This window comes from Pomacea canaliculata, linkage group LG9 (assembly GCF_003073045.1).
Source record: "Pomacea canaliculata isolate SZHN2017 linkage group LG9, ASM307304v1, whole genome shotgun sequence".
NCBI lineage: Eukaryota > Metazoa > Mollusca > Gastropoda > Architaenioglossa > Ampullariidae > Pomacea > Pomacea canaliculata.
The window spans coordinates 4917531-4943984 of NC_037598.1; the positions used below are offsets into that span (position 1 = coordinate 4917531).

General features: G+C 40.7%; 1 protein-coding gene across 7 annotated transcripts in view; it reads left to right on the forward strand.

Annotated features, from left to right (window-relative positions):
- LOC112572374 overlaps positions 1-26454 on the forward strand; it is a 53305-nt gene that overhangs the window by 13299 nt on the left and 13552 nt on the right. For 5 of the 7 annotated variants that reach the window (XM_025252016.1, XM_025252018.1, XM_025252019.1 and 2 more), the window contains exons 2-6: positions 1145-1372; positions 3874-3968; positions 14584-15796; positions 20735-20917; positions 21449-21688. In XM_025252016.1, the coding sequence (XP_025107801.1) occupies positions 14672-15796; positions 20735-20917; positions 21449-21688 (1548 nt within the window). In that variant the 5' untranslated portion in view covers positions 1145-1372; positions 3874-3968; positions 14584-14671. Of the gene's footprint in view, positions 1-1144; positions 1373-3873; positions 3969-8938; positions 9097-14583; positions 15797-20734; positions 20918-21448; positions 21689-26454 lie in introns of those variants that run through there. The other 2 variants (XM_025252023.1, XM_025252021.1) reach the window with 2 other exon arrangements.

The window sequence follows — 26454 nt, forward strand, 5'->3', positions numbered from 1 at the left end:
TTTAGGGGTTACAGATGTAGGTATGTGGATCTAAGTGTGCACGTGTTCGTGTATTTGAGAAGGCTTGTATTGATGCAGTGCACGAACAGGCTATCTTTAAAAAGGAAATAAGCAAAGAGAGAAACAAATAAGTTAATAATAGAAGAATGTGCAATCCACTTCAAACCTATACTCCTCTGTATAAAAAATAGAACACTACAAAGCTTGTTCAAACCATAAAGTATTACAACAGACACTAAAAGACCATGGTCTCTGCAGTGTTGTGGTCAATATACTTGTCAATAAATGCATCAAAGATCGTCGACCGTGTAGGTTGACGCTTTGATGTCTAAAACACACTTCGATCCTTGACTGAAGACCGTCAGACTTTAGTTCTAAGCCGGCGCCGAAGGACGGAAGACACAGAACTATTTAAGTGACATCTGATGCATTATATATCAGCAAATGTAGCTCTATGCATCCGGTCGCATAATGGAACTCGACTGCTGCCTGGCTTGCAGTCACTAGTTCTCAAGTGGGTCTCCGTCTTTCAGTGACTAGCTAGCCGCACCAGAAGACCTGAACTTGTGAGTGGTGAAGCACAAATAGCAAAGGTTATAGTGCCTCTGGTGGCAGCTACTTTAAAGGTCTTTCGGTCCTACATCTAAAATCGCTTAGTATATTATTTGTCGAGCCTACGTTTGAAGTAGCAAAGGATCGAGCTGTTGTGATTCTTTTACAGAGTGTTTGAAATATAAAGATGGGATATTCTATTGAAGCGATAAAAAATAATTTTCCGTAAAAAATGTACGGCTTTACTGAATTCTTCAGACTGTTTCTAGCAGAATATTTGTGTTTCATCGATATGAAGCTTAATTTTTGTAAATGTATAAGTTCTCTTTCGGACTATGACTTTCGGTATATACATCTAGACTATTCCCTTTAGAAAGGTTCAGTTTTTGCTAAAAATGAAATCCTTCCCTAAATAAATTTCTTGGTTGTAAAGTCAATACCACATTAAAGATAAATAGTAGGCTCTTATTATTATTGTTCTTTCAAAATAAAAAAATATTCATACAACGAAACCAGACCAAACCAAAAAAAGCGAAAGTGAGCAATTAGATTGGGGATTGATACAGTCAATGTCTGTTGTGTCTTTTCTCAGTCTGAAACTCCGTGAGCTGCGCCTCGTCTGGCCACCGGAGACCACCAAAGACTAGCTGCTTGCATCCTTGGCCTTCGACAAAGTCTTGTGACCTTAAAATCACCGACATCAGAGACGACCTTTATGTGCATTTATCTGACTGTTCACCACTACAGAAGAGATAACCCCTTGTCATGGGTCCCACTGGTGGATTTTGTCATCTTATGGAGAGAAGTTCATCTGTAGGAGGTAATGATAAAAATAAAGTTTGGTGTACAGAGGAAAGAAAGACTTGCAAACCCTACTTTTGAAACTGAGATCTGAGGCTTTTAATTTATTCTTCAGCTTTTTTTAAATTTTGCTTTTCTTTACTTTTGTTACCATGAGAGTATTACATTTTATTTTCTGTAATTAACTGTAAGCAAGAGACGACTAAATAAATACCGAAATCATATTTATATCCTCTTATTTATTAATGTAACTAAGAAATAAAATAGAGTAACCATAGCAAAAATGCAATAGTCACTACAAAGAATATATACTATAATTTTTAAGTAAATTGTGTAACACTTACCTTTTCAAAACTGCGTAAAGATAAAATATCACATTTCTCCCTCTATCCCCCGCCCATAATCACTATCCCATGAACAAATACAACACTCCTGAGAGAATAACGGTATAAAAGCAAAATGAGTATTCATAAAACACCATGGCACGCAAATATAATACAAGGCGATAAATAGATACTGATTAGTGATTTTTGTTACATCAAACTCTTTGTAGAATGGAATGAGATCTTAAAAGAACTTTTATAATATATTCCATAAAAATATATTTATAATATAGTCCATAGTTGTCAATAGTTGTGATTATAGCGATTATGGTCTATTAGCTAGTCTATTGACTAGTCCGCCTGTTCGTCTACCTCTGCAGATTTATAATACTCTCATCATTACTGTTCCCTGATTTCTCTTTGCCGCTACTATGTTTGTCTTTCGTTACTTGTCAGTATAGTTATTTCTCCTTCCATCCTGCATTCTGTCCATGTCTCCTGCTTGTCTCAAGCGCTGAGAGCACGCTTCTTCTTGAGCGTGGTTATGCATTATATAAATCACACATCTATTTTGATTAAGTGAAACTTTCATGTTGGAATAAAATACTAATATGCAGGTACAATATTCTAGTCTTGAGAGTTAATGATCCTATAATGTCTAGCTTATAAAAGCAGGTTTAATTCACTTTAATTATAAAAGGACTAACAGTATTCAGCTTACATGCAGGAATGCAACTAAAAAAGCTGAATAACAACTTACTCCAAAAAAAAGTCATGTTCATGTATGAGAGTTGCATTTGAAGCTTACCATGAAAATGGTGTTCGCTCGTGCGCTTGTAAGTGAAGCTCTTTGAGTCTGGCTTTGGTGCTGGGAATGAAGCCCTATATAAATGCATGCTGTGCATACACCTTGCTTTTTTCTCAATACCCAAATACAGTTGTCTTTAGGATAGAGTGGAGGCCACTAAAAGCTTGAGCTTATAATATGTAGTCACCCGACGAGACAGTTTTCCACATAAGCGGGTGCTTCAATAATAATTACATTGAGACAATAATAACAATTAGTAGCAGCTTAAGATCAACAGTATTAGGAAAAGCAGATATGAAGTAGAAAGTGTTTAGTGGTAGAGAAAAAAGCGAAATTAGAATCTAAACACAAAGTTAAACCTAAACATGACTGGTTAAAACAATAAAGCGATGTAACACCATGTACAGTAGATATACATGATCACTTAAAGCGTCTACTCTGTCTAATTAAATTTGAAACTACTTGAAAAAAACGACTTAGTGTCTGTCCAGAACGGCTGAAGAGTAGCAAGTCTGAATCTAAATTAATTTGAGAAGGAAGTTTAATTTTAGAACTGAATAGCAACTTGATCAATATTACCTAAAAGTGAACATTTTAATAAAAAGTGCTTCGTTGACTCACTTATGGAGCTACATGAACATGGCGAGTTATTTATTCAGTGTTTAAAGCTCAGTTTAAGTTACTTATTTCAGTACGTAGCATAGACTTAGTACGATTGCCAATAAAAAGCAGGATTATCCCTATCAGATATATTGACATATATTTTAAACTTTGAAATTGATGTCTTTTGTTTAATGTATTGTGGCAGGCTGTTCCAGTCAGATGTTTTTTTTTTTTTTTTTTTTTTTTGGTATGAAAGAATCTATCTTACTGTTTGCCATTTGTTTTCCACCCCTGTTCATCTGAGTGCTAGTTCACGATAAGGCACTAATCTCACAGGCACCACTCTGCTTTCCCTCCCCAATATCGTCTTCCTTCTCATTATTTATTTCTTCTTCACCTTCCCCTCATCCTCCTGAAAGAATGAGAAAGGAAAATCATGATTGTTTAGGAAAGGATTATTTATGGAAACAAAGTATACAATGCTATATCAATATCAATCTAGAGTTAAAAACTTTCCCAACAAATTCTTCTATATGCATATTTGTGTGCATTTTATCTGTGCGTGGAGAGAGACATGAGATGTCTGGAAAGAATACCAAGCTGGAATGCAGTCAAAGATCAATACTGATTTGCAATGTAACAGAGACTAAAGAAAATAATTTTAAAATGGGGGCAGAGAAGTAGAACAACGGGGATGGAACTTGGGAGGGTAAGTACACCGAGGGAGCGAAAGGAGTTTAGCCGTGAAAAAGGGTTAATGTTAGTCATGTCTGTTTAATCTGGCAGGCAGCTGCGTATTGATCCTCCCCTGCGACTGTAACGCGGCAACGTGAGGACTGCCATGGCCACAAGCGAATTGGGCGGAGAGCAGCTCAGACCAGGTACTTGCCACCTTTGCATTTCTCATCTTTTCCCTTTCTTTTCGATCCACTTTACTGTGTCTTTATACTTGCTGCGGTCAGCACATCGGCTTGTTTCGAGAACTGTTGGTATCAATGTCTTCAAATGTCTCGTCCCTTCAATTGTCAGTACCAATAGTTATCTTCTCATTTCTCTGACTTTCTCATATTCGCTGTTTGCCTCTGTCGCTTTCTGTCAGTTTTGCTCCAGTTCTGTCGGAAATGTCTTAATGCCAGTGGTCGATTCAATACTTGTTTTCAGTTTCGAGTTCAATATATGCATAATTGATTAGCTTTTATTTTACATCCTCCGCAATCTTATTGTCTTCGACTGCTGTAACTCTAACTAATGCTTGACGTCGGCATTTTGTTTGTTCCTCATCGACGCTGATGGATTCCGTCATGCAAAGCTATATTTCCGCATCGCCTATATACGTTAATTCGATTTTCGCGGATGTGGTCAGTTTCAGACATCGAAAGATTCCTTTTCTTGTCGCTTCTGCGGCACAAGGTTGGAGGATCGTGATGGTTGCTGAATTCGCATGTTTGCTCGGCGTGCAAAAAGACTGCTCTCTACGATAGGGATGGAGCACTGAGTGACCTAGCAGTTCGCACGAAGATCGATTGTTTTTTTTCTTTGAGAGATTTAAGGAAAGACGCCTTTAGCATTTTGGAGCTCGCTCGGGTGTGTGTGTGTGTTTGGTGTAGTGTGCAGAGAGACATAAAGTGAGAGTGACAGAGAGAAACCCTCAGACTAACACGTGCATGGAAACAGAGAATACGAGAGTGGGGAGAGGAGCGAGCGAGTTAGCGAGAGACAAAGATAAGGAATCGATGTAGTAAATGCTTTAACCACATTGACTTTCGAGTGGAGATTTTGTTTTTTTGTTTTCACCTTCACATTTTGCTCTATTCTACATTATGTTCGTTCTTTTACTCTGCTCCTCCATGTGCACTATTTACTCTTAAGTCAAAATATCTCCAACTGACAAGATGCATTATCATTTCCTAAGTCCATGTCCCTTATTTCCTTTTTATAACTGTTTCGGGAGTTGTGAAAGTTTTTAATTTACTTGTCTGTCTGTCTTCCTCGGTTTGAATAGCTGAAATATAATTTTTATTTTCTTTTAAAAGTAATCAAGAGTAGAAAAAGATCCCAGGTGTGTAAAAAGTGGACCATCGCTCCCATAACCTCTTTCCCGGCAAATCGATTCTTCAGTGCGCCTGTACTGGCCCACCGCGCGGTCCTTTAATAATGTGCCAGCATCCATTCCAGCTTGCCGGAGTTGCCTCATTGTCTTGTAGCCATTCTCAGGACAGAAGCGCTATCGACGCTTGTACTCACTCAGCAAACTTTCCACAACTGAAGTTATGAAAAAAAAAAAAAAAAAATTAGGGTAAAAAGGGGTGGAAGGTGCATCAAGCAAAGTTGCTTATGTGGCATTACAGAACAGCACTAGCCCATCTTGCGGCCTTCCTGTGAAGAAGGATCAGGAATCAAATCGTATCAACAATCCTGCTAATGCGTTCATATGTGGGATGTCTGACCAGGGATCCATTACCTCCACATCACCTCCAGGCATATGCCCTTCGTCATAGTCGAAGTTAATTATGATTTTCTCTGTTAATTTTATTTTTTTGTTTTAGTTTGCTGTTTTGTCAAAATCTCTCATTTCATGTTTCTCCCTTCTATTCTTCCCACATTCATTCATTCATTTATCACGTCAAATGCCCAAGCGAAATTTGGCTTCAAGTATGGAATGTTTCAGTTTGTGGCAGTCCATGATCGAGCTCTGTCTTACACTGATCGGACAAAGTATGACTATCGTCGCACTGTCATCATTGAAATGACAAACAGGATACGAAATACCATGCAAAGACGTAATGGTGAAATTTTTCAATCATGTCTCTGCATCAGTATGCAAAAAAATATCTCAAAGTAAAATTATACTAAATGCTTGGCTATAGAACTTTGACACACACATGAGTAGATGGAAGTAGAACAAGCTAGTGTCGATAGAGATAACTGATAAATCTATAATTATTTACTATCGTGTGTGAGTGTGTGTTCAAATTAATATCCCCTACACATCGGTCTGTTTACCTGTCTTCCGTAGCCAGCTGCCACGACAACAGGAAAGCACACACACCTGTGTACGCACGCACGAAATCGGTCATGCACGCGCGCGCCTGCCTCACGTTCTGTCGCGAAACAGTTACTCGGGTCAGCAGATGGCTTCATTTACACGCACCTTGCCGGTGACTTGTCTAAACCGGCTGTGGGGAGGAAACACTCAGGATATCGAGTATCAAGCTGCGCAACGTCCGTCGATTGCCTTTGCTAGGGACCATGCACCAGCAGCGTTTATCTCCCTCTGTTCACCAGTACCTCCTTGGAGGCCCATGTGTCCTTTGTTAAAGCTGAATGGCGATCGTAGGTGCTCCTTACCCACGCAGCGTAGATCGGAAGCAAGGCAAATGGGCGTTGGTGTGAAGGCGGTGAGTGGGATGGCCTTTGACCCATGTTTTTTGTCCAAGCTTACAGGGTAACCCGAGGCGAACGAGAAATTATGTTCAATGTTTTTTGTAAGTTAGCAGAACATAAGAAATATCGTTAGTTTGTTACAAAAGTGTCTAATTTTTTCCGAAATTACCCACGCAGAATAACATTCATTCTATTGACCTCACTGCAGTAGTTTGGCGTACGTAGTAATCATGACAATCAGCGAGCTTAGTTTTGTAAAGTCACATGAACCTTGTTCATAATTGTCCCTGAGAACGACTCCTAAAGGCTTGTAAATTTTGGGAATTGATAACTTGTAATGAATTAAGCACATAATTTCAAACTAATTTTGGACTTAGATTAGCTTAGAAAATCACGGTAAAGATTGTGCTTTAAAGATTTTTTAAGGACGTGGACGGTGAATACTATCCACGCAAAGTCTATGCGGGTGATGAGGTTTTGTTTTCTTTCTTCAAGTATCACGCCAGGCTATCCTAAATAGAAAACCCACCCAGAGTAGATCGATTAATACATTTGATTATCCTGGCGATAACAAGGCGGAGTAAAGAAGGCGGAGGAAGAAAGAGAAGCGAAGGTTGAACGGTCTTAGAAGACGGATAGTATATCAATTTCTAAAAATCGTTTAAAGTAAATTTCAATGAAAAGGTATGAAAATACGAACCTCGTGTAATTTCCTGCAACATGGTGTGCTACACAAATATTCCATCTGACACAATATCTACCATATACATTAAGCGTTTATTGTGAGGTAGGTGTTATTGGTATCAGCAAGAAAACATTTTTTGATGTAATTTATGTCATATTCGTGATATATGCAAAGACATAAACCATCGTAGGATTCGAACCAGAGGACTATGTCGAGCAGGTTTACAGAACTTTACCGTGTGTTCGTGGGTCGGTTTACAGCCAACGAAGCGTGGATGGCATTCTCAGTCCCGATGCTCCTGCACACGTATCTTATGACAAAGGTAACCTGGTAACCTGGTCGATCCTACTCGCTGCAGTTGGCTGCTTTTCCTGGGAGCGAAGACCGTTAGAAAATGCAGATGACGGCTTTTTCTTATCCTAAAGAAAAGGTTTCTTTTTTTTAAGCTGAAATGTCTGTTGGGGTAATCTCTGTTAAAAAGGTAGGACTCCATTTTTGGGATGGTTTGAAAAAATGTTCTTGAGTACCATTGGCACGGTTGGTAGCGATATGCATGACTGACTTCTGAAAGCTTAGCGAACTATCTTGAAACACAAAGACCATGCTGTGAATTTGCCAAAGCAAGCTAATGCGTGAGCCGTGAACATTCGAGCAAAACACTAGAGAATCTGAGAAGATAGTGGGTAGCCAAGTGCAGTAGGAAACACACGGAACGGGCAATCCAAAAACGGATGGATCCCACACCTGGCTGGAACATGACAAAGGCGTCTGCGTTTTCTTTCTTTTGGCTAAGCATGTGTGGATAGTATGATGATATATGGACATTTACTTGCACGCACTGAACCTGAGGGAGTGTTCTGCAGGTTGTGACGACAGACGGACCTATTGGTGGACATTCGGTTACAGAATTTCAACACCACAGGAAAACAAACCAGACATGATGCTGCACTGTGGTTGTTGGGTCTTCCAACCCAAATGCATGCTTGAAATGACAACAAATAAATAAATATTTTTACTTTGCGGAGAAACTGTCAATTGTGTAATTGTGTAAAAGGTTCTTGAACATTTTGATTTGTGACTGAGAGGCGTGACGGTGCATTGTCAGGGGCAGATCGATGTGACGTACATAGTGTTGTATGCACGTGAATTACGGGTCTGCGTTATACAACCACCTGCATATTTGTTTTGGGAGGGGACCGTTTGTTCTGACAAACGATTTACAGATCTTTGATCACACTGTATGGTGTGTGTGTGAAAGAGAGAGAGAGTAAAGAGAAGAGAGAGATAACCTTTGACATGTGACCATTACAGTCCTAACACAAGGTACCTTTTCTTTAACACATCAATACGCACGCGCGCGCGCGCGCACACACATACAGCTGTGTATTTATGTAATATATATAAGTGCAAAATTTAAAGTGTTTTCTTATAGTTAAAGGTACTAGATACTACATAATAATTCTGCTTTGTCGTTCAGTTCAGACTCCTTTATTCTAGAGGGAGGGAGAGTGTGGGTGTGGGGACGAAATAGAAAGAACCGCATGACCGACACGAGATCTGAACCCAGGATAGCCAATCTAACAGTGACAGGCGCTAACCGTTGCACCACCGGATGGCCCATGAGAGAGAGAATGCGTGTGTGTGACAACTTTCATGTAAGTTACCTGCCTCTTCTTGCGACTCATCGAACACGACCCCCACAGCAGTAGCTACAGGTAACGTGCACGCCTCTAACCTGCCATCCGCGACGCACGACGCACGGCTGTGGGGGATCTTGTTGAGTGGCTTGTACATGTACATGGCGGACTCAGCCCGAGTGGAGATTGTGCTAGCGGTGGGCACGGTCTGTTAGTGGCATACTCCAGCAGACAAAGGTGCGAGTAGGTAGCCTGACACGGTTGACTCCCCAGAGTCTCATATCCGTCTGTTACTCCTGACAGGTAAGTTATACTGTATATCGAGGATCGAGTAACGATGCAATAATTTTTGTCGAATCTTTGAGATTAATTTTTCTATCCGTTTTTATTTTCTTTTATTTCCTTCTCACAATTTCGTTTCACAAATAGAGCCTAAAGGTGCTTTTTACAAGCTGCATTCTTTGGTTGTTTTTTCAGATCCATTCGATAAATTAGATAGCCATGAAATGAGAATCAATCTTTCGCTAAAGTATTATTTCTTCTGTTTTTGTATGTACAAAAGAGCACACCTGGTTTTATTAAGTACGTATTTTTAAAAAATACTCAAAAGTGATTCAAAAGAAACACCGATTTTTGTTTCGTTGAATTCTGAATCTACTCACTTCCACGTATCTTTGCCACTTTTTGTAAGCAAATATACATGTTAAAAAACATGTAAACGCGAGGGTTAATATATGTGTAGGCGTGTGTGTGTGCTCGTGTGTGCGTGTGCCAGCAAAAAAGACAAAGTGCATACGTGACTTCATTTGTCATCGTTAGGTTGTTTCATCCATTTCCGTCCATTTGCCAAAAACTTTTAGTCTGACTATTCTTCCCACCACCAACATCCGCCTCCTTGTGATTATTCAAATCGTAAAACAAAGCAAGACAAAGTAAAACATCTAAAGTAATAAAACTTCAAAATTAAAAAAAATTGTCAAAAAGAAACCAAAAGCAACAAAAAATCCAAGCAAGCAAGCAAAAGACGACACCAGGAATGTGTTTAATGTCATGGTGTTTTCATAAATGTTCGGTTTTGCGCATAACCCACAGTATCTCGTGTCATCGTCCTGTGAATAAGAGCTCTTGTGAGCGAAGAAATTAGCATGGCGGGCCGTAAAAACGAAGGACGAAGTAAGTGGCACTTGGCGGCCAGGTCACTGTGCTCGTTGCCGTTACTGATGCACCATGTTCGTGAAACGCCGTGTCGCTCGTGAAGTTTGCTGCAGACATATTGCACTCTTGCTGAAATCTTTGGTGTTGGCAAGACACTGCATGGGTGTCGAGTTACTCCACCTGGCACTTCTCGCCTTAATCGGGGTTTCGGCACAAAACTTGTTTTGTTTGAGCGGCCCATTTGTCGGCTTCTGATGAGCTGTCAGATGTGTTACAGTGGGCACAGGTAACGAAGGCTGAATGCTGGAAGTGTGAACATGTCACAACCTGCGCGCTTCTTCTAAGGTTTCTTTCACGATCACGCTTGGACACTGTCAGTTGAATTAATGACTAAAATACTCAATGAGAACAGTGACAAAAAATAAAACAATGAATGAAGACAAAGACACGATAAACAAACGGAAATAATGGAAGGAGGAAAAAAATGTGCGAATCTGCAAACTAGGATACATTTATGGTATGGCCTGCTGGCTACTTCGATTTGTCTCAGATAATTATTTGCTAATGTCCATGAAATCTTTGAAATAAACATAGGGGTGCATATTTTTATGGCAGGAAACGAGTTTCTGAATCGTTTTTATTTTTCGTGCTTCACTTAAAAATATTAAGTAAATTAATTTAAAAAATAACTTGGCGTGGTCGATCTATACGCGATCAACACGCAGCATAGAAAATGATTTTTTAAAGCAGCGTAATCCAGCTGAGCATATTAATACCATTCTATATGAGCGGAAATCACGGAGTTGTGGGACAAACAACAGATGGACTTATAAGAGCTTCGAGTTAAAAGATTAAAACAGAGCGAATACAAAAGGGAAGGGGGCAGTGGAGAGGTTAAGAACAAACAGACCAACACATGTAGTCAGGCCCGCCTGCACTTAGTCAAAAGGACGCTTATACAATTCTACTAGTACAGATGATTATGTTCATACCTAGGCACGTATTTATGTTTATGTACGTCATACGAACAACGAAACAAAAAAGTACGAAAAGACTTAAGACCAAGTGTCAATGTTTAAAAAAGACGAAGCTGCCAGCTCCCCCACCAACTCACAGCTAATGAAGACTGTATCATAGACCTCTAGATTGTTTGTCTAGCAGGCGTAGCGGCGAGATATTGCTAAGAAACAAAGACAGGCCTCCTCAAGTGACGTTCGCGCACCTTGTATGACACCCTGCGGAGGCTCAACAGAGGACTTGACACAACTGTGAAATCTTTCAACGTCGTTTGCCGGTCTTCACATTAAATCGTAGCAGCATTTCAAGTACGAGAGAATCTGCACCGGACCTTATGAGCAAGAAGTGTTTGAAAGCACAACTATAAACTGCAGTAGCTGATTTACTTTATCCAAAATTTCTCTTTCGCGTGCGTGTTGTTCTCTGTTCTTTTGACAATATTTTAAAGGTGAAGAGACTGTGGCTATCTGTAGTATACAATTTGAGCCCGATCATGTTCCTGCCTGTTTGTGCATTTGACAACTGTAAATGTTTACGGCGAGATTTAAATTTACTTTAATAAAACTCCTCAAACGGCCGATCCTGTAAAAGAAAGAGTGCCATGTGTCCGAGACAAGAACTGAAACCTGAATACCTCTGTTGGCGGCATGCGTGCTTTGGGGAGAGATCAGGGTTAAAGAAAAAAGTTGAAGGAATACAATTTTTATCGTATAGTACCATAACACCTGCATCGTATACATAACCAGTCACACAGCATTATCTTGGTGACTTGGATAGTCTGTCTCCGACTGGTCAAAAAGTAGCGGATGGTAGTGTGAGGTGAATTTCTCACTTAGTTTATTCCTTGTTACTCCTCGAAGAGCATAGGGATGCAACGAATTTCTCTCTTGGTGCCACATAATCAGTGTTTGCACATTTACAGACACTGTAGTGCACAAATGCTCCAGTGGCCAAGATCAGGACTAGGTCACGACACTCGTGTGTCTCACCAAAGAGGTCTCACCCACAAGGTGAGTGTGCCTGGTAGCAACTCCGAGACTCTTGTGTGAAAGCTGTGCGTGACTTGCGCAGGGTACAGCACACAACTCAACTAACTGCAGTTCTTCTATAAAATAAGCCAATGGCTGCAACGCATTTTTTTTTTTCAAAGATGTGTCTCCAAAACAAAAACTATAGAGCATTGGCAATGCATACAAAGTAAAACGCAGTATCATTTTATGTCGTTGCTCCGGTCAGCCCGCACATGGCTTGTGTTTCAAAATCTAGCAGACACACGCGAAGATATATATTGTTAATAAAGTGTCTTCCATCGGCAGAGCAAATTTCATGCCATCCCCCACCCAAGAGCTTCTCTTAGCACGTGTCACAATCTGACCTGCACTCGAAGCAACTTTACACCACTCTCCTTTGGGGCAAGTTCGCGACAACAGCGACCTCTTTGCGGCCAGGAGTTGCGGATGTGTATCTCCTCCAACCCCACTCCTCCCTCTCATGGAGCATACAGTCGGTGCTTCAAACTCTAAGTTGCCCCATTCTTTACAACTCAATGACTTATTTAAAAAAAAAATAATGTTATCCAGTTATTCTCAATAGAGCGTTTCTTGTCAATATGCCTTTAGACCGTTTAGGGAGTGTTCTCGGGCTGAGTTGTGCATAAAGCGGACCTAAAGTATCTACATATATACATGTACTGTGCACGCTAACGTCTCGAGAGACTAGTATAGAGACGACTTTTGATTGGATACGGTTAGTCTAAGGATATGGAATCAACAAAGAGCTGGCTACCCTCGTGTGTTTGAGGATAAGGCAACCACTGTTTTGGTGAATAAGGCCACCTTCTTGAGTAAAAAATAAGTAATATGATGTTTGGATAAAGTAGCAAATCTTTTTACTTAAATCAAATGGATATTTTTTAATATAAAGGTAATATTTCACTAAAGAAATAAAGCATCTTCAGTTTAGATAACCATATTAAATCAATTTTTGTTCAAAAGTAATTTAAACAAAATGCTTATACAGCATGCCGCTTGGTAGATAAGGCCAAGCACAATCTTAAAAATCTGGAGTAAGCCGTCATTATAAGTATGCTAATGGTTTATTTTTTTTTAAATTTTATGCTGTTAGCTTAAATATGAAAAAATAATGCAATGATAGTTTAAATAAATCATAGTAAATCATTTTATTTTTGTCGGGATCAAGAAGTCTTCTTTGATAAATGATGCAAAGTATTTTCTTATTTTAATGGGTAAGAGAATCACCTATATATATGGGGGTGGGGTCGAAAGCATCCGTATACCACCTAGGTTGCTGTCATGAGATTTTTTTTCCACCGTGAGAGTTCGTGGAGGGCAAACAGCCGCTGTCACCTCCTGCGGCCTTTGTTTATCTGGGCGTATGCACGCTAAAGCCAGTTAAGATTGAATTTCCGATCCAACGCAGGTCACAGCAAATTCATTCGCTTAAGAGCACAACTTAACTTATCAAGCAAGAGGAGGACATGCTTTCATCGACGATATCCCTCAGCGATTTTCGTTATGTTGCGCTGAGGTCTGAAGCTTTCTAAAGAAGTCATTTATAAAACCTTGATTGCTTGCAGTCTTGGAAGAAAAATAAAGAAAGAAATCGATGGTAAAAGGTGAGGAGGGAAAGGTGAGAAGTGTTTTGAGGGATTTTTTCGGGTGGGTGGAGTCGGCAAACAGAGAAAGGTATCAAAAGGCGCTATTGACGCAAGTACACCTACACAACAGGACAGAGTGATCGTCTACTCATTAAGGAGGAGGAAAGACGCTCGCTGTTGGGCTTTCCATGTCCAACTGACGCATTGTCGTTCACTTCGTTTTTTCGTGAAAACATAGACTGGCGACTGCGACAGCCGACTGCGTCAGGAGAAACAAGCGTCTATTATGTGATAATTGCGGGAGTTGGTGTCAGCCATGAAAACTTCAATCTCAATCAACTTCCTTAAACGTATTCCAATGATCTCCAGTGAGAGTGCATTAACCCCAATCAGATATAAGTAGCTGTAGCACATGGAAGAGTGCGTCTGTGGACATTACTGGCAATGCTACACCTCTCTCTTCCCACCTCCCACCTCCCAGCAATATTTAGCAATTTTATTCATCAGTGCATTTGTTATGAACATTTTTCAGATATGTTTTTGGATTTTTGACACCAGAGTATGGTGTAAATTCCACTCTAAGCACCATTTACTCGTGAATCCCAGTCCAGGCCTAGAATTTGTTTACACGGTCCATGAGCATAGCCTCCTTAAGCCCGCATCCACTTCCATTACACTTTTAAAGACTCATCCGATTGCAAAAAGTTTTTTTTTTTTTAGATGCCTTCTTAAGATTCATCCGATTACAAAACCTTTTTTCAGGTGCCTGACTAAAGCTCCTTACGATATATATTAACGAAATAGTAAGCACTGGAGTAAGCGTTAAAATTTTCACAGAAACAGAAGGGGAATTTTGATCTGACAGTACACTTGATGTCCTCGCGTGAAAGAGATTAATTTGATTCATATATAGAAAATACTAATACTATTACTAATACGATTACTGTTTAGGAGCAATCACATATCCTGAGGCTGATTTTTTTCTATCTTTTACTTTCCAGATTCGGACAATCTTCTTTTTTTTGCGGCTGCACATGTTTGCGGCCTCTCAACATCGTGAGAGAAATCGTCACTCCAACTGACCTCATTATGGGGTCAGGGTTCAGTGCGTGCACTAGTCCGACCAGCGTGAGGGTGTCGGACAGCACTCTGACAACAGGCTTGGACAAAAACAAGTCTGTTGAACATGCGCACTCGGACTCGTGCGACTCGGGTATATCAGTGACTGAACGACACCGACAGAGCAGCTGTCGCTCGGCACGAACGCGGGGTGGCACGGGGCTGCAGGTCGCCTCGGTGCGCTGCCACGAGGAAGAGGAAGGAGAGGAAGGGGTTCCAGGCACCGAAATCGGGGTGAGCACGGACTCGATGTGGAACAGCACCCCGCGTCCAGCGGGGGTGCAGCCGGTCCGAAAAGCAGCGGCAGTCAAGAACCTAGACAAGGATCGTCCGCTAAGGCACAACCCTCACTCCGCGCCAAACCTTCTAGAACACGCCATCAACGAAGAGGCTGAGGAAGAGCCGGAAGACAAGCGGCTGAAGAGACCTCCCCGGCCCAAGAGTGCGCACTTCCGCAAGTCACGTGCTCAGCTGCGCGCACGCACAGCCAAGTCACGGCAGGCAGCGAGAACGAGCAGAAAGGACGGTGGCGACAATTCGTTCGATGACTCTTCCAGCGAGGAGAACTACGATGATGACGATTATGACGACGACTTCGACTCGGATGTGTTGTCTATCCCAGACGAAACAGTGCTGACGGCAATCGGTCCCAAACCTGTCGCCACCGTCAAGCTGGGACCCCAGTTTCATTCTCGTCAAGCAGAGCGCAGCCTCGTCTCTACTCCTATCGCCTCGTCGCTACCCAACGCCGACCTCTTCAAGGCCAGGACCAGCGCCATCGCAAACCACGCCAACGACGACTACTACGACGATGATGAAATGGATTGGTGGAGGGACGACGGAGGCAACAGCACCACTAGGCTTGACGGAAGCGACACGGCGCGCAGCTTGCAGCAGCGCCACCATGCGGGGAGCGTCAGTTCGACACCCAGCTGGCGCGAGGGACGTGTCTCAAAAAAAGCAAGTGAACGCTCTATCTCCAGCATCTTGCTGACCACGGTGGTGGAGCCGGACTGTCCTTCTCCCTTTCCCGCCTCTACTAACCCAGCATGCTTTGCTGTCACTAATCCCGAAATAACACAACACATCGTAAAGGTGAGTGACGATCGGGGCGTGTGCACGCACTGTGTATAGCTTCCTCTGTTTCTGAATCTACCTCTTGCTATAATAATAATAATAATAATAATAATAATAATAATAATAATAATATAAAATAATAATAATAATAATAATAATAATAATAATAATAATAATAATAATCGTCTAGTCATCAAATTTTGTTCTCATCTACTTCACACTCAAGGTGTCGACTGATAGAAACCGATCTTCTAACAGCCTATTACATAACCTTTCTTCTGAGATTTCGATTTCTTTTTCCATAATAAAGATGATTATCAAGGCAGAGGTCAGAGGTCTCATAAAAGTTTGTGCTTAATATACACAACAAATATACACACAAATATGTAAAGAAATAAAACGAAGTTGTACATTCTTTATATGTATATGTGACCCTCTTAACTTGTTGTAGGATGTATGGTATATCTATACATTTAACGATTTTTTTAAATGGCCGGCGTGCAAAATTGTTTTAGTTTTTTCATATACTCGACGTTGTGCATGGTTCAGGAAGGACTAACGTCTAGCTATTAAATTACTAGCACTTAATAATTCGTCCGATACTAGTTGGTAATACCCGTTTCAAAAACCCCTTATGCATTTGTTAATTTCTTAGCTTATCGAGATAACCTTCATCTAAGCATATTATTGGTGTGACTGTTGGCCGAAAACTTTCTCTCCCCGCGCTGTACTAAACTATCTTATTGTTACCTAATAATAGCTCACTTCCTTCTTATTTTCTTTTCTTGTTATTCGCTGGACTGTACATGTAAATCTTTTCTTTAACTATACCTATTTGGAATTATTTATTGCATTTGTTTTTTTTACTTTTTTCTGTATATCCAGCAATGTTTGATTGCACCTGCTGCAACTATATGCTCTTGCACTAGCTTGATGTTTGAACTGGAATAATATAAACATTACGTCTCATGGTTTTGTATGGTCGTCAATGATTATCGGCAGAACTCGTTCTTTTATTATCTGTCCTCCACGAAGAGCATGTTTGCGGCGGTCCTGAGGGCTGTGCAAAGCACATTAACATTATCAACACATACTTTCTTAGAGAAGAGTTGGTATATGGCCAAGTAATGTCATATTGAGAAGATTCAATTGGTTTTTTTTTTTATGTATGTCGTATTTTTATTGTTCAGGCAGTCACGCTTTATGCACAGTCACTATCTCGTTTGAAAAGACCAGACAAACTGTCAATACATGCTGTGATCTGACAAGTGTGGGTGTATCGAGTATTGTACGGGTGCTTCTTGTTTTGCTTCGCTGTTGTGGGTTTTTCGCCACTCCTCTATCCTTACCTCATTCTGTTTCTGGCATGTGTACTGTGGTCTTCGCCAAAAAGTCATGTATACATCAGTCATGTACATCTGGTTTACACACGACACACTTTTTTAAATATTAATCTGTAAGTGTCTTATTCTTTTCGTGTTCTTTTTGTCAAGAAAGTCTATTTATTCTGACATGATTTCGTTTAAAATGTTGTGCACTTGAAAAAAGTGTTTTATAACTGGAGTTGACTCGTAAAATTGTGTAAACAGCCACGTTTCTGAGAATCCGTTTGAATTGAAGCAATAACGGTTAGACTGATGTCACACACTATTCACAAGATATAACCAGAATTCAAGATTCCATCTGTAGTAAGGCTTCGTTGCTTTTTGGTCATATTTCATCTACATTGTCTTTTCACTATGGTAAGAACAAGCTGTGGGAAACAGATTTGTTTCGATACCCACCGAAGATAGCATTTCCTTCTAAACGCCAAAATGTTGTAAGGTGTCAAAGATCGACCCTTCAGTTATGCACTATGACTGTCTTTAAATAACAAAGCTTTAAAATGTGATGTTTAAAAAGCCACAAAAAAAAGAGGTCAGAAAAATTGTAAAAACTTCATAACAAACTAACAACATCATAGAATGAGTCATATCAATCATATCAGCTACAAGAATGTCGATTCCTTGAAAACAGGCCACGTGCAGCTACAACAGACACCTGATAATTCTGTCATGTAATATTCCAGTCGAACGAACCCAGATAGGGAACATATCATGTTTAGACTAATAACTCAAAGAAAGTATTGTAAAAGGTATTTTTTCCTGCAGTATTTTTCTTTTTTTTCCGTCCTATGAGTAAACGCCCGCACAGCACAAGGCGGCTTAATCAGCGGTATGGCCTGAATCTTATTTTTTCCCCCGAGTTTCATTTGTTAACTGGATTTTCGACAAGCCGACTGCAGGATTAATCCCTTTAAAAAACGAAATCCCCACCTTTGCTATCCAATAACTGTGTTGCTCTGTACAAGGGCAGAAAGAACCTGGATACAAAAGCATGAACAGTTTATCGCTTTAGCGCAAAAGTTATCTTGTTGAAACTTTATTGATAAAGTGCATACATTTGACAAGTTTGCTGTTTGCTTTTTGCCAGTGGGGTTCTTAAGGTGGGTGTTAAGGTCAGTGTGTCACGACACATCTTTTGGATTATGTCTACAGACAAGACGTATGCAAACTGGGTAAATCAACGCTTGTAAATTAAATGATAATCCAATCAGTGAAAGCTTATTTACACCCCTTCGGTGATTTTATTTAGTCGTATGCTTGTCGTACATAATTTCAAGATTATTGAGTAATCAGTATACTTTAACTAATTATTATTATTGTTGTTGTTGTTGTTGTTGTTGTTGTTGTTGTAGTAGTAGTAGTAGTAGTAGTAGTAGTAGTAGACAGTTTACGTCCTCACTTCGATTCATAAGTTTACAGGACAAGTTAGTTTTCTTACCATTTGTTAGTACAACCATGGACCTAAAGTCACCATGTGAGGTCTGGGTACTTGGGAAAACCCTGAAATAAAACACAAAAATGGCGAATATAATCGGGAAGCTGCTCGCAAACAGTTTAGTGAATGGCTTGTGAAGAACGGAGAAACTACTGTTTGCTGAAGTCGTTCTGTTTAAACAGCTCTAAACGGCTTAGTGTTCAGAAAGCTGTGCTCTCATCTCTGCAAGCATTGACCGGAAGCTCTTCCTACACCGTGGAATCCATGGAGCTATATCACTAAGGACGAAATGCTTCTATTCTTTACCCTGTCACGGATGAGTATTTAGCATTTTGAATAAACTGCACGTTCATGCCCGCTCAGCTGAATCGATGTAATCAAGCCAAATGATTTTAAAGAAAGTGGTTTGTTTGTGCCGATACAAGAAATATGATTCAATCAATCATTCAATCAATCATTCATTCAATCAATCAATCGATCTGTCCATCTTTTAGATGAACAAAAGGAAGTAACGTTTTCAGATGTACGAACGGGGGATAGGTTTTCAGTTGGTTAATTATATTCCTTCCTCCTTTTTTTCTTTCCCTTCCCCTTACCCTTTCTTCCTCCCTATGTGCTGTCTTTCTTTCGTTTCAAAATTTTGCTCATAGACGTACATCTTTTAGGCCAAAGAGCAATGCGCCTTCGTGACATTCTGTGATACTAATGTCTTTCAGTTGCTGGTTTTCATGTTCCTGTATTTGTTGTCTCCTTTGAACAATGGAATATTTGCGTACTTCGCAACATTAGTCATCTGTTTTACGGATACATATCAGCAAGTGAACAAGTGAATGATGGTTCAAGAGGAGTTTCTGTAGTACTTCATGGTTTTTTTTTCATTCTTTATCATATCTTCATTCAGTTCATAAATTATTTTTAAGTGACTCCCTCGGCATTGATATAGCCATGATGGAGTCTAAAATTGCATTGAAATAACGTTCTTTTTGGAAAAGGAAGAAACACGACTGAGAGCAATTCGAATAGACCCTTAAGTAAAAAAAAGCTGGTAACAGAATTAAAAAAAAGGCTTCCCTGGAGAGGCGCTTTCAGCGCCGCAAGTAAATGAACTCTTCAAAAAATGAAAGCAATTTGCGACAACCTCAAGGTAGGGGCTTTCTTCTTCTGAGGCGGGGAAAGACACCATGCTATGGCTTTGTGGGAGTCAAGTGTCGCACTGAACTCTCAAATAATAATTTCCGTTTTCATATGAGGAACTTTCTTTGATTACTCATTTCTGACCTCGACAAGTTACACACGTGCGTTGATAAGGGGGAAAGAGTGTACGGAGGGAGAGAGATTCCTGTACTGTCAAAGCTACTGATTATAAATAAAACTTATGTTTCAACATGATTGTTCACACGAGCGTATAGACCTCTGTCGGGAAAGCTCCCGTGACTCTGCAAATAAAGTGGAATGTCGGCTTGCTGGTGCGCTGAACGTGTACTTACACAAATCGGCGTTAACGCAAATCCAGTCTTTCAGAAACCTGTGGAACCTGATTTGGGAAGGTTTTCGCGACATACTGCAATCTCCTCTTGCGAAATAACCTTTTGTGTAAACTTCCCTCAGGGCACCCTTCTGTGAACCCTGTAGGTGTCATACTTCAATATGAAACTTTCGGTCCGGAATTAGAACCATCTGCAGTCATGATAATAAATGGCTGGGTACACACGCCTACATGCACGCGCTCGCAGTTAGGTGGCTGTGGGATGGGAAGAAAGGTGGGAGAGGAAGGAGATAGAGGGCGGGATTCGCTTCTTTCACTTCACAGTATATTCTCCTCTCTAATACGACTAAAGACGCTGTTTTTTTTTATATTTCGAGTATAAAGAAGAAAGAAGTTCAGGGGTAAACATCTGTTGCACAGGTTATCCTGACACTACAACAATTAGCGCCGTGCACTCACAGATCGTCTATGTCTCCAAAGCTTACACCGAAGCTTTGTGCAAGCTGTAGACATTCAAGAGTGGTCTTAAAGCGTTGAGGTGGATTAACAATTTCTGCCTCTACACGTCATACTTACTCCCTGATCACGTGAACCCTCTCGACAGAGCAAACTGTTCATTCTTGCAATGTGCTGCTGGTGTCCTGTTGCAGAGTCTGCGCGAAATGGAGGAAGAACTCACAGTTGCCACTTTAACACTCGCTGCACGTGACAGGGCTACGCTTAACGACTATGTCCAGGCTGTTGCCTCACTTACCCCTCGCGCCATGCGCCTGCTGGGAGACTTCAAAATGACTACCGGAGAAGTCCTAGGGCGACTTCCGGCTGAGTGCAAAGTAAGTATTGAAAAAATGCCCTAGGCACTGTAGTTTTAATTTTGTTATTATTTCCTGGTTAAAGCTGACCAGATGAAGCTGTGTTTTGTTTCTCATTTGTTTTGTTTTAGATGGGTACAAGCGTTGTCTTTAAATGATGATTTAAGGCTAACCAAAACTGAAAAGGACAAATGAAACGTAACATTTCTCAGAGTTAAAAAAAGTATTTTTATAGTCATTGGGAGTGTTCAGTGAGAAGTACAACTAACACGAACTTGTATTACTGGACTGCTTGCAGACTATTTTTTCCCCCCAGTTAAGTACTAGAACGAGGCTGGTGTATACAAAGCTTCCGGTTTAGTCACATTCATTGTTAAGGCTCGCCGAGACTAACAGCGGATAGCTTCGCAAGAGGCTAAGCGTTGGTCTCGGCAGACAGACAGCAGTCCACCTATACACGTCCGTGCAACTACTTATAAATGTAAACTTATACGTTGACGAAATTAATCAGTGATAGTTTTTGCTTAGAAAAACAGTGTTTACTTTGCACAGACTTTAAGAGAGCTCGAAGAAGGCTTAGCAAGGCGATTGATGACATTAAACTCAACCACAACTGGTTCCTTGGGGTTGTCTCCATTGCTGATTCACCATCTTCAGAACATTGAAGAGCTCTGCAAAAAGGAGGCAACCGTGCATCCTCGAACCCTCCTTGTACAGACCCAGACACGACGAAAGCAAGGAGGACTTGCAAACGGATCGGAAGCAGAGGATGAGGACGACTTCATGGAAGATGTAAGCGCTTTGCTAGAAAATACCTATAAGGAGTTGTGTGTATTATTCCTAAGCATAGAACAAAAGCTAAATTACTGTAATACTTTACATGGCCAGAGCATAAATGATGACTTGCAAGACGAAAAAAAAAATGAAGCACTTTCTGTGTAAAACTGTGCAAACTTTCAAATTAATATTCGTGAAATATTTTAATGAGCTAGCACAAAACGAGGAAAGGTAATTTTATTTATTTCGTAATCTACATTTTTTCCCAAAATAAAGATGTGTGTGTCTACACTCCACAAATAGGATGATCGATAGCAAGCAAACAACAACAACAGCAAGTACATACACACACAGAATATTAGTAAAAGGTATTAAAAAATAGTGGCTTGGCAATGTGAGCGAATGGCTGCCAGTTAACAATCAGTATGGGAGGTCACTTGCAACTTGGTGTGACAAGCTGTAGTGATCGTGTCCCTTTCTGTTAGGTCTTAGGGATGAGAGGAGAAAAAGCTGATCGCGAATCTGAGGACACGTTTGGTTTTTTTTTTTGTTTTTTTTTTCTATTATTTTAGCCCGGTGTCAAAGACATCGATTTTCGGCAACACTATTTCCAGCTTTCCAAAGGTTCGATTTTCAAAATGCAAGACAGCTGAAAGCCTTTCTGATTTTGAGTTCCGTTCCATCACTCGCACTCCACAGTGCTGACTGAACAGTTTTGATTTTGTTTGTTTGCTTCTTGCTTTTTTTTCTTTCTCTGCGAACACATTTTTTTGCCATTGAACATGCCAAAGGTGAGGGCACACACTCCAGCCATCGGCCAACTGTACCAGTGAGAGGCCATTTATGGCAGCTATCTTTTTTTTTAACAGCTATCATTAAGACAGAGAAGTGTGCTTCAAACCTGAGCTACCGGCTCCCTGCAGAGAACAAGTCATCGCGGGAACAATCGTAGTCTGTTCAGACCAAGAGCTGTTCGAGAGGCTCATAAGAAGTAACGACAGATCTTATCGTAAAACCACCCTCCTCCCCATAGACTGTCTTTGATCTCGACCTGCTAGCCCTCGTCTGAGTTGTCATCGGGCATGTTTTAGAGGCCAGTTATCAACAAGTTTCGAGCACGTAGGTGATTTTCATTAGGTCCTATATCTTTCGTTTGTCGCTCCGGGTCTTGTTAATCACATAAATATTAAATCCGTTCTTTCTCTGAAAAACGTCTTTTTTTTTTTCTTCTCTGTGTGTCTGGGTGTCCATAACATCCACATTGGTTTTGTGAGACGGGTTAAGTAGTAAACTGCTTGTCACCAACACAAAAGAGGCTCAAAAGTCGTTAGTTCAAAGTGCGCTTCAGCCACGCCTTCTAGATGCTGTAGTTATTCACATCTGACTACCAGATTTTTGTCAGGATACCCTGATTTCAAGTCTTTTCATAGTCTCTTTTTGTCATTGCTGGAAATTATTTGCTGGAAATACTTTTTCGTTTTAAGCAAATATTTTGGGTTTGTGGTTTATTATTAGGGAGATTGGGTACGAGTGTTTTAGACTCGATTCCCGTCAATGGTCTGGAGAAAGGTCATCGAGTTTATTCCACCCAGATCGACAGAAGTAAAGATAAAATAAAGACAAGAGTTGCTATGACATTTTCTGAAAAACTTTTTCTTTTCGGCGCAGGTTATTTAGGAAGTCAAGAACTAGATAGCAAAACATGCAACGTAGGTCATTCGTTTCTCTTTCTCTCTATTATATTATATATCTTGTGTGTGTGCGTACGTGCGTGCGTGCGTGCGTGTGTGCAACATTTCCTCGAAAATCACACTTATCTTTAAGCACATGAAAAACGAAGGCGCGTATAAAAATATGCACACGATGTTCATTTGCTTATAATGATTTTATTTATTCTTTTACCTGCGTAGCAGGAGTCCCTGCTACGTTTCTGTCATAGGCACCAGGCCACGACAGGTTACACTGCACAGACTGAAAATAAAAAACATTCTTTTATATCGATGACAACCAGAACACTAAATTCTGGTTTAATTGCTGCCAAGCACCTCTGCTAGAGCGACAGGGTTTTTTCCCCTCGTTGTATCACCACAGACCCTGCAGCAGCGTGAACTGGTGACCTGTAGCTGAAGGTGAAGAGACAAGTCTTGGCCAGTGTCGTACAGCTCGGCTGCTGCAAATCGATTTCTCGTCTCAACTGCACGGTACACGTGCACTTGCAGACCACGTCACACTGCACAGTCGTTTCAGAACATGGCTGGTGGGAACGAAGTAAAGATTAAGATTTATTACTAGTGTCAGAATGAAACAGTCATTTCCCCCATGACTAAGTACGAGTAAGAACGACTGTCATTTCAAGTAACAGTGTCAGAGAGAAGACAGAGACCACAATTAACCGAGAGAACACATCCAGCAGTGCGGCAGTACCTTCTGTGAACCTTCTGTTAAACCGTTAAAGGCTACGACACACAGTGTTTAGCACACATTTTTTTCCTAGAAGCTGTTTCTGCAACAGCCTTTCTTTCCCCTTTTGCCGTCTGACAGCTTTTTTCTTTGTGTGTAATAGTTTTTGTGCCGTTAGTGGACAGCTCGCGACGTGCTTTGTAGCCTGTGTTAATATATGCCCTACAGATACAGACTGGTCTGAACATATCTACATACACTCACGCATTAACTTCCGGAAACAGTTATGCGCGAAAAATGCACAAACGACTGAAACTTAGGTGTATAGATTTTGGAAAGTCATCAGAAGATGTTTCAGAAATACTGCGTGATGACTGACATTTATACATATCCTTCGCTAGCACAGCTTACACCTAGCTTTGGTGTAAAAACACTTTTTGGTAAAAAATTTCTCTAAGAAGGTCAGGACTATGTGAAGTCTGCTAACTTTGCGCAGCTTCCACAAATGATAGAAAGATAGACACTAGCAGAAGAAGAAAGACAGACAGAAAGGAGTACCAGCAGTACCTCCTTGTCCCTGACTGTACAATACTTGGTAGGGTTTATTTTGATCGACAATGCTAGTATCTTCCTAAAGGGTTTCTCTTTATTTTCAACATGCAGCATTCCTCCACTACCTTGCAGCAAACGTTCTTGCGACTAGACCTTCCGCTTTTTTCAAAGGGCAGAGTACTCTAAGGTGACTGAGTGTTAGGGATCCTCCACTTTGTAACCAAGTTTCTCTGTTGACCTGGATCTGAGGAACCCTTAAAAGTAGGTTTATAATTCGTTTTGTATCGCACAGTGTTGTATTGTTGTTTTGTGGAGTTTCATCCATATTTCTTTTGAGAAGACGAACACATCATGACATACTTCTGGCGATTTGCTACTCGCCTCCCTATATCTCAGCATGCAGAGAGAAAGATCATCGGGGTCTTTGAGTACGCTATGAGTTCTCAATCTCATCATCCTTAAAAGCACGTCTTCACATGAAAAGAAAGAGTCCTTTCTACACAATTAGCTTCAGTACTAGAGCGCAGTACCAGTCAATGACTATGTCTTTGTCCAGAGGAAACAAAACTTCCAAGCATTTTAGGCCAAGAACTGTTCCTCTGTTCTACTTTAACACCAATAGTGTGAAGGCCTAAGATCGACGTTAATGCACACTTACCTCTCTGTTCTTTGTGACCAAAGTGATATTTATTTCAGCCCGAAAGTGAAAAAGGGGTGCGTTGCGTTTAAGATCCTGCATGAATGTGCGAAAGGAGTGGATTATTTCTGAATGCGGTCCAGTATTTACGACCTGATATTTAGCATATTTGTCGCAAGACTTGTCTGTGCTCATTAACTATCTCGAAGGATAAAACGAATGTCATTATATATCTATTTTCCCCACAAAACATAAATGCAACATTGCTCACACTTGTCATCGGTTTATTACTATTCTGGTCATAAATGTCTTTGATTCTGTCCAACACACAAGCATGCTACACCCACATTGCCCTCCCTCTGTGAGTACATTTATACACGTGAGCAAGCCAAGCTTTAGCGAAGTGAGAAAGAGAGGTGAGGGAGGGAGGAATTGTGACCTGCCGAAACGTATTCCCTTTCGCCATGTGGTCTGCTCCTTTCTCGTGCGCGTCACGTAGGCTGGCGGCGAATGGTGTGCCGAATTGACCTGTTTCTGCACCGATCATCGTGTGGGTCGCCGAGACTATAAATTATTATAGGTCCCCCTAGGCCTTACCGCGACACACAACGTCAGTCAGTCGTCGGTGGGCCGCGTCTTGCCGACTACACGGCCTCGCATCACCTGGCGTTCTCACGGCCCTGCTGCAAGGTGTGGGTGTACGCTGAAGAAGTCAGCCTCAAAACGGTTGCCATGTCTCGATAGAACGACTGTATAAAAGCCATTCTTACTAGCAGGCTCCTGCTTGAACCTTGGAAAAAACTAAAATTTATAGGTAATTGCGAACCTGTCTGTTCGAGCTGGAAACATTTTTTCTTCTTTTTCATTATAAAAAATGGTGGTTTAAATTAAGAATATCTCTTCTTGGACATGAAAAGCGGAAAAGTCTGTCACGAACAGATCCTGAAACTGACAATAATTAAACCGATTAGTGGATAGTGCTCGTGACAGAATGTTTGATCCAATTAAGAAAGAGAGAAAAAAAGTATTTCAAACATGGCTGGCTGATGGATATGATTGGTGTTATTGAGTTATAGACTATCAGACAAATGGACGCACAAAGCGTTATATGTAGTCAGGGATGCTGAGACTTTCATGAACGCTCGTCTGTGTCGTGTGCAGAAATCAAATTTAACAGTCTCTTGGTAACTGC